The sequence below is a fragment of the Eptatretus burgeri genome, chromosome 14, assembly GCF_056783735.1.
Source record: "Eptatretus burgeri isolate ZD-2024b chromosome 14, Ebu_testis_v1, whole genome shotgun sequence".
NCBI classification, from domain to species: domain Eukaryota; kingdom Metazoa; phylum Chordata; class Myxini; order Myxiniformes; family Myxinidae; genus Eptatretus; species Eptatretus burgeri.
In genome coordinates this window covers 51,570,495-51,582,728 of record NC_140974.1, presented here as the reverse complement: position 1 = coordinate 51,582,728, position 12,234 = coordinate 51,570,495, and the positions used below count along the sequence as shown (strand labels likewise).

At 40.7% G+C, this 12,234-nt stretch overlaps 1 protein-coding gene across 3 annotated transcripts in view; it reads left to right on the top strand.

Moving 5' to 3' along the window:
* Positions 1 to 3: 3 nt before the first annotated feature.
* Positions 4 to 12,234, top strand: part of PPP1R10 (protein phosphatase 1 regulatory subunit 10) — a 36,227-nt gene continuing 23,996 nt past the window's right edge. For 2 of the 3 annotated variants that reach the window (XM_085855770.1, XM_085855769.1), the window contains exons 1-10: positions 4 to 153; positions 1,200 to 1,281; positions 2,561 to 2,673; positions 2,772 to 2,858; positions 4,121 to 4,256; positions 4,669 to 4,720; positions 10,908 to 10,982; positions 11,155 to 11,313; positions 11,400 to 11,493; positions 11,931 to 12,034. In XM_085855770.1, the coding sequence (XP_085711896.1) occupies positions 1,279 to 1,281; positions 2,561 to 2,673; positions 2,772 to 2,858; positions 4,121 to 4,256; positions 4,669 to 4,720; positions 10,908 to 10,982; positions 11,155 to 11,313; positions 11,400 to 11,493; positions 11,931 to 12,034 (823 nt within the window). In that variant the 5' untranslated portion in view covers positions 4 to 153; positions 1,200 to 1,278. The remainder of the gene's footprint in view (positions 154 to 1,199; positions 1,282 to 2,560; positions 2,674 to 2,771; positions 2,859 to 4,120; positions 4,257 to 4,668; positions 4,721 to 10,907; positions 10,983 to 11,154; positions 11,314 to 11,399; positions 11,494 to 11,930; positions 12,035 to 12,234) is intronic. The other variant, XM_085855771.1, reaches the window with a different exon arrangement.

Here is a 12,234-nt window from a genome sequence, read left to right as displayed (position 1 = left end):
CGAGAGGCAGGTACGCCGGTTGGATGCTCGTGTGTGGGGTCCTGTGGCAGGTTTGGCTTTGTTTGAGGTGTCCTTCACAAATGTAATATTTATCGTGATTATTCCTTTTCCTTTTTTTTTTCTCCCCCTTTGCAGAAAAGAAGACTCTGCAAGGTGATGAGCAGCATTTCATGAGGAGACATTTTCTCGGAAAGCAATGAAGACTGCTCCGCAATATTTAATTTTTCGTTACCCCCGTGAATAACGAGAATAGAAAGGGACGCAGAGATAGCCGGAGCCATTTTAAGGAGTTTAGGGGGTTGGGATGGTGGGGAGTATGAGGGAATTTAAATTTTTATTAAAAGGGAATGAAATCTCTGGGAAAAAAAAAATGAAGGTGAAATAACGAATTTTGATAAATGAGCTCACATTGCAGCGCGTTGTGGATAAAACGCGTTCATTGTGAGACTTCGGCAGCATATCGGCTCAAATGGAGTAGGTAACGGTGGAGAAGTTGATGTAATCGTCGAATTCACGTTGGATTGGGTGCGGCACTGGAAAAAAAACATGGCGGCTCGTTGCTTTGTTCTGAGCCGGGAAACCCCGTAGAGTCGGACAAGACGCTGACGTCGGCAGTGACGTCACGTCGCTAAAGCGATTTGAAGGCAACGTCATTGTCTGCCACGAGGTGGCACCTTGGGAGAGCAATACCGTTTATAGTACATAGGCATATTTGGTTGAAAGATATAATGGAGCTCGTTAAATGTGGGTTTTATTCTGTTTTTCCACAAATACCAATTGTGGTTCCACCGCGATAGCTACATGGGGTTTTTGGCAAAAAAAAAATGAAAGCTCAACATAATATGCTTGTACAAAAGTTCAAATTGCTTTGCTTGCAATGCTGTGTAATCAATCACCCAATTAACTTTCCAAAAATTTTTTTTTTTAAAGGGTAATAAACTTGGCAGGTACTTTGCAATGTCAAGACAAAGTCAACGGTGTTTTATTTAATAACGAGTTGATTTTGTTGTCATGGATTCACTTAAATGAGGTTTATTCTCAATAAGAAAAAAAAGATGCTGAAATAAATAATAAATAAATAAAAACAGGGACGAAAGAGGGAAGGGATTATGAATGGGTAAAAGTGACATGACAGACTTGACTGAAGTTTGTTGCTTTGCTCTTAACCACTCCAAATTCTCTCCGCCATCAACATGCAGGTGCCCAGTGGGGCAGTATAGAGATTCACCATAGTGAAGGGCCGCAGGAACCTCGGACGCTGCAGTTCCAATAACAGACATGGTAACTTCCTATCCATGCTTCTCATTTTGTTTATTATTGGGGTGGGGGGTGCTGGATGAGGAGGGAGAGGTGGAAATATTGAGTATCTGGTTTAATAGGAATACAACTGCATGGCATCAAAACATCCAAATGTCCATCCCTCGATGGTGGAGAAAATAAATAAATGAATGAAAATAAATAAATGAGATATCCTGCCAGCAGTGTGCTCCGCTTGCCTTTGCCTGTGATCCTGTGATGGCCCTCAGATGCACCAAGGTGTGAACCCTGTCTCTTAATACTCCGAACTCGTAAAAGATGGATTTTCAATCTGTCTGCACTCATCAGCCAATGGGGCAGACAAAACACCGGTGCCATAAACCCATATGAGGCAATGCATGTCCCTAAGTAGATCAAATTATGAAAGTATGATTTGCAACATGCAGTGGAACACGGCTGCTGGAGCTGTTATTTGCTCATTTAACAAAAAAAAAGAAGGTTAAATGGAGGATCCTATGGGGAATGTGAAACTATAGCACTCTGGAGGAAATGATTACAGGGAGGAACGACAGGGGGATGTCGACACCCTGCTTCACCACCACCACAATGTTGTCCTTCGGTCATTTTAATGCGTGCGATTATCTGTTTTTGTGTTTTTTTGGTGCTGGTGTCGCAGAGAATAACTGGCCATGAACAGTCAAATTTATCAAAGCAAATATTTCACAATCCCCTCTTCAAGGATCAGAAGCTAACAAATAAATAAATAATACAGGGCCACCTCATTACCATGGTATCTGCTCAGCTGGAGGGGAGAAGCATGTATCCTCCCACCCACCTCTGCACCACATTGGGGATTCTGGTTGCTGCTCTGCTCTCCCAGCTCGGTATTGTAGGTCATGCCATTGCAGTTGGTCTCAAAGAAAGTCCACTATAGTTTTTGGTGCATCTCTGCGAGGCTAATAGGCTCTTTTGGAGTTGCTGGGGTGTTTGCTCCTGGTATAGCAAAGGACTCCGGTGAAATTGGTGATGCAATCACGGGATTGCTTATTGCATTGGAAGCTGTCATTAAAAATTTAACCAAAAGAAATATGCCTCCCAGTGCATGGGCTGAGTTTTGAGCTGATTCGGCTGAGATGTTATCTCGTGGTATGTGCTTAAAGACTTTTGAATTGAAATGGAACAAAATTCATTTTATTTCCATGACACCGTTTTGGGTGTGCTGCCATTATTGAGAAGGGCAATTTGATGACTTGGTTGTACTGAGGACCCTTGTGTTGCTGACTGTATTGTTTCCTCACGACAGGCGGTTCAGTCCCCAAGTCCAGTAGACCCCAAGGAGCTCTTAAAGGGTCTGGAGTGCTTTTTGGGAAAAGCGGGGGAAATCAAAGGACCAGAGGAAGTGCCCAGGATATATAGGTAGCGACCAGTTCATGCGGCTTTTCCGTCTTGCGCATCAAATAAAGGCAAGGTTTCGTTGTATTGTTCTTGAGACTTCATATCTCGCTCCTCTGCAGCCTCATGAAAGATGCCAAGAAGCTCGTGAGCCGATGTATCTATCTCAACATCTTGCTGCAGACAAAATCCACAGAAACCCTCAACAAGTGAGTGGACTCAAAACCTACAGTATCTTGTTTTTCTTTCCTTTCTCAATACTTTTGTGTGGCCGTTTCTTACCATCAAGCCATGGCTAATAGGGCTCCGTGGCTAATAGGGTTCCGTTATTGGGTCACGGCCTTCGGTTTATCTCGATTTTCCCAAATCGGGGAGTTGACATCTGATCGGTGATCTGTTGATTGCTGGTCAGTGCTCCAGCAGAAAAAAACAACAACAAAAAAAACAAACCCAGGTCTCGGCATGAGTGGTGAAATGTAATTCCTGTTTGGGAAGCAGTGCCCCGTTTTGGGGGTTGGAATTGTATTTTGGGGAAAATAAACTGTCTGGAGTTTGTCTTGCATAACCTGTGATGGTGTCCATACACAACTAGGAAGGAGTGCGACGCAATTCCCACCCACCCCTTTCCCTCCATTACCCCCTTTGTTTCTCACCAAACACCAAACATGCAGGTTTGTGGAATGTCCACCTGAATGTTTACAGTGTATGGCACTGATCCTAAACTGCACTATGACTTGTAGAACATGCCCACTGGACCTTCAGCTGGACCCACCATGCTCTGTGACCCAATGAGTCACTTCCTAAAATCCAATTTATCTATGAAGTATACCGGGGGGGGGGGTCTTCATTTGGTCACCTCTTCACCTATTCTACAAGTTGTATTCACAAGCGATTTGGTTCTCTTCGTCGTTGTTTTTCTTTTTCTTTGTTGTTCTTCCAAGTTCCAACTACTGTTGATGACTGCAAACAGCCTGAGGGTGTTGAGGGTGTAGGTTATTCTTGAAATTTTGTAACGGGGTAAAATGCATCGTTTCATGATACGATGAGCAATGCTGCTCTTCAGTAGTGTACTTGCCTAGTTTAATTTTTATTGTATGTCTCAAGTCATGTGGATATCTGTTCAATTGGTTCCACTGAGCAGAATTCAGAGTAATCTGAGAAACCCTTTGTAAACTTTGCTTCGGAGTGCTGTGGTGTTTGTGAGGTTCTTTGTTTTGATTTGTCGCATTTCAATTTTGAAATCCATCCCACATTTCATCGTACCTTGATAATTGCCGAATTATTTAGAGATCAGCTTCCTCTTCCCTTGTGGTGTCCATAACAAAAACTTCCGTGTGAAAAAACGGTGGAACTTTGGTTTTTGGATGAAAGAGCCGGGATGATGATGATGATGATGTGGGTGGGTTGGTTGGCAGGGTAGATGGAGAACTGGGTTTTGTAGTTCTGTGTTGAGACCTTGGTGACTGTGCAGGTTTATTGCTGTGGGTGGATACCGCCTGCTCAACTCGTGGCTGGCGTACGCCAAGACGACGGACAATGCGGCTTCACTCCTCCAGATTTTGCTCTCGCTCAAGAGGTTGCCACTTACGGTCATCCATCTTAAGCAGGTGTCTTGAATTTCACTCCTGTACAGATCTTCTTCACCTTTCCTTTAATTGACATCACTTGCTTGGTTGGGTGTTCTAAACGACGCATGCGTAATGTGTGATTTTTGAGGTGGCTTCCCTTTCCCTGGAGTCATGTTTTGTTACTTTATCAACGGGCTTGTGTTGTCGATTTTTAACATGTCATGACAAGCAATTCTGTGAATTGCAATGTTTGCTTAATGGCACTTGTGCCTTGGGTCTCGTGGGGGGAGGTTGGTAGCTTTTTACTTTTATGATTGGGATGTGAGTGAAATGCCCCTAATGCCAAATTGTCATGTTTTGTTACATTCTAACTACACTTGATTGGAATGAGGTTACTGAAGGTACCCAGTCCCTGGTCCCCTCTTACCCTTCCCATAATCTCTCGTGACAGAACAACACCGCCAAGATTGTGAAACAGCTGAGCAAATTTGGAGACTGTGATGGTAAGCAAGTGCATTGGATTCACACTAAAGTGTTTGTTATTTTGTTTCTTATATAATGGACTGTTCTATTTTATCATTGGGAGGGTGAAGAGAGGCACACAAATCTGCTCATGATTAATGTAAATTTTAAAGTTTTTGAATATGTCGATTAAAACTACAGTTTACATTTATTAACTACTAGCAGGCTGTTCTAATCCTGTTGGCATTTTTAAGAAATGTTTTTTTTTTTTTTTTTTTTAACCATTTGTTTTTTTTGTGGGGGCCTAAAATACTTCCCTACACTCACTAAGGAATGGGTTCGGGGATCATTTAATATTGCCTTTCACATCGCCACAAAGGCTGAGGCACGATATAGTGATTATTATTATTATTATTATTATTATTATTATTTTGCCTAAAACACTTCCCAGCATGCACTGATGAACCTCTGAAAATTTGACAGAGACCTGTTTGGCCATCTGAAAAAAAATGGTGACCACACACACACACACACACACACACACACACACACACACACACACACACACACACACACACACACACACACACACACACACACACACACACACACACACACACACACACACACACACACACACACACACCTCCCTCTCCTAGTATAGATTTTTGCCTTGTTTGAGTTGATCACCAGTGTTGTTAGTCTCCTTAAAATAATTACAATGAGCAGGCCAAAGCAAAGGCACAATATTATGGTATGTGGAATATCCTGTTTGTTGTTGTTGGTGCTGTTGCCATTATTATAATTATTATTTGCAAAAAAGCCTGTCAAAATGACCGGTGACCCTTGTACTCCTGGCTCTGGGGGGGGGGGGAGGGTGTGCATGACTCTTTTAGAGCATTACCCTAATTTTTTTTTGTTCTATATGCCAAGACCTTCAAAAAAAGTTTGGGTAACACCTCCAGATCAAGTACGTTTTCTCTGTTGGGTCCATCTTGGATTCGCAGTTGGCTACCAGCAAACCATAATTGAACCAAAATGCCTGTATTGGGATTTGATGGAATAAATCATTATTAAGCATCAATAAATTATTAATTTTGATTTACTTCAATAACATGCATTGCTTAACACATTTTAGCATGATTTATTCTCTTAAAACTTGGTTCACAGTAGAAAATGACCATATTTTACGTAATTTTAGTCAAAAATAGCTTTCAACGTGAAAGTCGCTCAAAGTTTGATGGTCTCTGAATGACTTAATATTGTAAGTAGAGCTATAAAATTTGGCCAAAAGTTTCATTATCAAGTTCTCTGAGCAATTCAATTTTCATATTATCACAATGGGGCTATGTGTGATGACCACAGAGCTCATTGTAAACCAAAGTCACCCCGACCCCCAAATGGCCACTTTTGCGGTATTTCATCAAATGATGATATCTCCTTAATTAAATGCCATGGAAAGTTGATTTTTTTATACTAAATATAGGTTATTGACCCCAAGGAATTCATTGGTAACATTTTTGTATTTTTTTTAGCTGATATTGCTTTTGTCTTGTTTTAATAGATAGGCTAGAGGGAGTGGGAAGGATATTAAGTTGGAGTTTCATCTTGAATATTGTTCTGCATTCCGAATTGTCAATATTTTGGCAGCAATTTTGGAATTATTAATAAGTAGATCAACTCCAAAAACTCCAAAAATCTAACCAATGAATTTCTTGTGGTCAAAAACCTATATATATACATGCATCGAAAATCAACTTCTCATGCCATTTAGTTGAGAAGATATCATTTGATGAAATACCGTAAACGTGGCCATTTGGGGATTGGGATGAGTTTGGTTTACAATGAGCTTTTTTCAATATTTTGGCAGCAATTTTGGAATTATGCCAAGTAGATCAACTACAAAAACTCCAAAAATGTTATCAATGAATTCCTTGGGGTCAATAACCGATATTTAGAACAAAAAAAAAATCAACTTCCCATGCCATTTAGTTGAGTAGATATCATCATTTGATGAAATACCGCAAAAGTGGCCATTTGGGGGTAGGAGTGACTGGTTTACAATGAGCTCTGTGGTCATCACACATAGCCCCATTGTGATAATATGAAAATTGAATTGCTCAGAGAACTTAATAATGAAACTTTTGGCCAAATTTTATAGCTCTACTTACAATATTAAGTCATTCAGAGACCATCAAACTTTGAGCTACGTTCACGTTGAAAGCTATTTTTGGTTATTTTTGACTAAAATTACGTAAAATATGGGCATTTCCTACTGTGAACCAAGTTTTAAGAGAATAAATCATGCTAAAATGTGTTAAGCAATGCATAAGTTATTGAAGTAAATCAAAATTAATAATTTATCGATGCTTAATGATTTATTCCATCGAAACCCAATACGGGTATTTTGGTTCAATTATGGTTTGCTGGTAGCCAACTGCAAATCCAAGATGGACCCTACAGAGAAAACGTACTTGATCTGGAGGTGTTACCCAAACTTTTTTGAAGGTCTAGGCATATAGAACAAAAAAATTAGGGTAATGCTCTAAAAGAGTCATGTACATAAACATCCCCCCCCCAGAGCCTATACTATTATGTATTTTCACACAATTCAGTCTTTAAAACTCGGGCGAAAGCCAAAATTACGAGCAAAAATCTTAATTTAATACAGAAATTGCTCATCCCTTTATTTGGGCGGTGTATTGGCAACGAACTGTTCCCCTCGGTACCTCGCAAAAATAAAAAATAACCCGGGTTACATACATGAAGCACAAGCATGCCTAACGCTTATGATGGCAGCTCTTCTGTATTTTCATGCGAATCAGCCTTGAAAACTCAAGACAAACACTGAAATTACACATAACCATATTCTGTAATCGTTGCCTTATTTTATTAGTCTCAAATTAAATTATTCTGTGGGCACATATATCTTTACAATTGAATTCCAACTGAAGTTTCCCCAAAAAGTCATGTACTCATTTAAGTTTATGAGAAATGAAGTCCCAAAAGTTGCAGCAACATATACATCAAACATGTAGGTTTGTGGAATGTCCACCTGAATGTCCACCATACACATGCACATACATACATATATACATACATACACATACACATGCACATATATCCATACATACTCTACCGGTCATAAGTTTTAGAACACCCTCATTTTTCAGTTTCTACTGAAATTTAAGCAGTTCAAGTCCAGTGAATAACTTGAAATGGTACAAAGCCAAGTGGTAAACTGCCAGAGGTTAAAAAAACAAAAGTTTAGGTGACCAAAAACTGAAAAATAATGTAGATTTCAGAGCTGTTAAAAAGATCCTTTTCAGCGAACAAGTAATGGGTTAGCAACTGCAGCTGTTCTGCAGCAATGGAAGTAAATCAAGCCTTGAAAGTTGATGCAAACAATTCCTACAGGTGTCCCAACTTTTGTTGATTAGTTACAAACCCTCTTTCTGTATAAAAGCAGTGTTGGAACAGACTCTGCTGCTATACCCTCTGAAGCATTATTTAGACAATATTGCACTGCAGGAAGTAGTATATTGCTATCATAATGGTGAGAAAAAGCCAATTAACAAAGGAAGACAGACAAACTATTATAACCCTTAAAAGTGTAGGTCTTTCCTTTAGAGGAATTGCAAAGAAGCCAAGGTATCAGTGAGTACAGTTTCCTACACCATCAAAAGGCACTTGGAAACTGGAGGAAACTCTGATAGGAAGAGGTCTGGAAAACCCGAAGCCACAACACAATCAGAAGACAAGTTTCTGAGAGTCAACAGCTTGCATGATAGGCGGATGAGAACAGCAGCTTCAAGCACAGCTTAACGCTGGTCGAAGAAAGGAAGTCTCAGTTTCAACTGTGAAGGGAAGACTTCGAGCTGCAGGTTTTACAGATCGAGTGGCAGTAAGAAAGCCATTGCTAAGATGACAAAATAAGAAAAAGAGGCTTGCCTGGGCCATGAAGCACCACCATTGGATTACTGAAAACTGGAAGAAGGTCTTATGGACCGATGAATCAAAATTTGAAATCTTCGGTTCATCACACAGGGTTTTTGTACGCCGTCGAGTAGGCGAAAAGATGGTTCCTCATTGTGTGACACCAACTGTCAAACCTGGAGGAGTCAGCATGATAATCTGGGGCTCTTTTGCTGGATCCAGAGTCGGCGACTTGCACAGAGTGACTGGCACCTTGAACAGCATTTTGCAGCACCATACAATACCCTCTGGTCTATGCCTAGTTGGTCAGGGGTTCATCCTACAGCAAGATAACGACCCAAAACATACCTCCGGGCTATGTCAGAACTACCTTAGAAGAAAAGAACAAGACGGTAGGCTTCAAATTATGGAATGACCAGCACAGTCTCCAGACTTAAACCCCATCGAGCTGGTTTGGGATGAACTGGACAGAAGGGTGAAAGCAAAGCAACCTCCAAGTGCAACACATTTGTTGGAACTTCTGCAACAGTGTTGGGAAGAACTTTCCGAACAATAATTGATTTCCATTGTAGAAAGAATTCCACGAGTATGTTTGGCTGTTATATCTGCAAAAGGTGGCTACTTTGATGAGTCAAAAATTTAGATTAAATTTTGTTCAACAAAACGATTCCATGATTTCTTTTTTATCTGCAATTGTTTATTTGTTCTATGCTTTAATTTCAGAGTACATTGAAACATTAAACTGCTTAAATTTCAGTAGAAACTGGAAAAATGGGGGTGTTCTTAAACTTTAGACTGGTCGAGTACATACGCACATACACATGCACATAAATGCACATTCACATACATACATCAGGGGTTTCCTTGGAAGCCGGTTACCGGCGACCCACAGCTGTCTACTCAGAGAAAAAAATGTCAAAGGTCGCCACCTACTTCAGCGCCGATTTTTCGATTTTTTTTGTTTTTTTTTTGTTTTCCTTTGTTCAATTTTCCTTAATGAATGCTACTTAATCTACACTATTATTATGTAACACACTTACTTCAGATTGCTCACTGTACTCCATCATGTGCAGTATCATCTCCCTATTAAGAACTAAGGTATGGATGGCCCAAATGTTGCTAAAATGCCTCTTTTAAAGTGCTTAGATACTCCATCTTCCAGACACCTTGGTGTGCCCTAACCCATGTCCTTAAATTAATGAACCCTGTTTAAAAGCTGCTTGAACTAACTATACAGTATAGCTGAATTTCAGTCAACAGTCAGTCAGTATGTTAATGCAACTACATCCAGTATAGGCCTAACCACCTGTTTTTGTGGAGTTTTCCACCCCAACAGCATGATAATATGATAACTATTTCATGTCAGAAATCATGCGAGAATGCATCTCCAGCCATCTCGGATCCTCCGGCTTCCAGGGCCCGCCTATGGCCCTGGACACCGGCTATATAGCTGCGCTCGCGGTGATGGTAACCTGCTACTTTTTAATGGTAGCCTCCTACTCCAAAAATAAGGAAACCCCTGATACATACATACATACACTTGCACATACATACAATACATACATACATACATACATACATACATACACTTGCACAGACATACATATACACACATTCGTATACACATACATACATACAAATATGTACATATACACACACATACATACATACATACATACATACATACATACATACGCACACACACAGACACACACAGACACACACAGACACACACAGACACACACACACAGACACACACGCACACAGACACACTCTCACACAGTCACACACACACACAGACACACACACACACAGACACACACACACACACACACACACACACACACACACACACACACACAGACACACACACACACACACACACACACACACACACACACATATATATATATATATATATATATATATATATATATATATATACATACACACACACATACACACACATACACACATACACACACATACATACACACACACATACATACACACACATACACCCATGCACACACATGCAGCCATACATACACACACATACATACATACACACATACATACACAGACATACACCCATGCACACACATACACCCATACATACACACATACATACACACATACATACACACACATACATACACACACACATACACCCATGCACACACATACACCCATACATACACACTCATACATGTCATGCTAATATACACACATATGTCAAAGCTCCATTATAGTATGATGATGATTATTGCCATTGCTGTTGTCTACCCACAGAAGTGAAGCAGGTGGCATCCTCCCTTGTTAGTGGCTGGATGTCCCTAATCCGCTCGCAGAGTACTGCGGCAGCAAGTGAGTTTCCTGACCACACATCCTTACTATTTCATTCTTCACTCGTAACTATCCAAGACGCGTTTTCCGTCTCTTCACCTGGGCCTTTCTGTGTGATTCCAAGTTGCAATCGCCATGAATGCGTATTGTTCGAATAGTTATGTTTGTTTGATCTTTGCGTGGAACTATCCAGTTGTGGAGAAGTCCGAGAAGAGGAAGAAGGAAGAGGCACCTGCACCTCCACCATTTGTTGCTGAGGAAAGCAGGACACCACTGGAGGAGGTGTATGAAAGGAGGAAACTGAAGGCAGCGCGTACTGCCACACCATCACACACAAAGTTTCGCTCTACTGGTGAGCGTATTACTTTGGACAGCTAGTAATTTCGCTTAACATTGAAGATCGCAAACCTATTTCTCAGTTTGATTCTTCCTGCGTAGGTTTGGAAGAGGATGTCCCACTTCCAACCAAGGTGAAAAAGGGATTGCCAATCGAAAGGCCAGTACAGAAGTTGCTGACCCTCCCAACCAAGCGGTGAGATCCATTTGAGCATATTGATGTTAAACTTCCCCTTCCCACCTTGTTCATTCCGTGTCGTCCTCCCCTTCCCAACTTGTTCATTCCATGTCGCCCTCCCCTTTCCCCTTGTTCTTCTTCCCCATGTCTTTTCTTCCTCCAGGTTTACTCCTGTCATGTTCCTCTATGCTGCTGTTGGTGTGTGCCACCCCAATCTCCACTGCTTTTCCTGTTCTGTTTCATCCTGGTCCATTCCGTGTTCTAGCTCCTCCACGAGCCTCGACTTTGTATATATATAAAAAATCAAAAATAAAAATAAAAACAACCACCACGTCCCCACCCCCTCCTTCACCCCCAACATCAGCTATTTATTCGTTTTTAATTTTTGTATTATTTTATTGTCACATGTAAGACCAGCTGCTCTCTTACACTTTACCCTTAATGCTGTCTTTCAGGCCTGCATTCAGTCCCATGGCCACATCTGAGAAGAAATACAAACCACTGAACATGAACCCCAACACAACAAAGGAAATCAGGGTGAAAATAATCCCTGCCCAACGTGAGTTAATCCAAACCTGCCATGTTCCATGTGCCTGTCAGTGTTGCTTTTTGTTTTCTCTCTCGTCATTGCTTATTTATTTTTTTATTTATCTTGTCCTGAAATCCACGTTGGAGCGTTTCGATTATTTTATCGTCGAGGTCCATATTGATATATGATAAAAGTTAATTTGGCCAGTTAATCCTCTTGTTTATTCATAC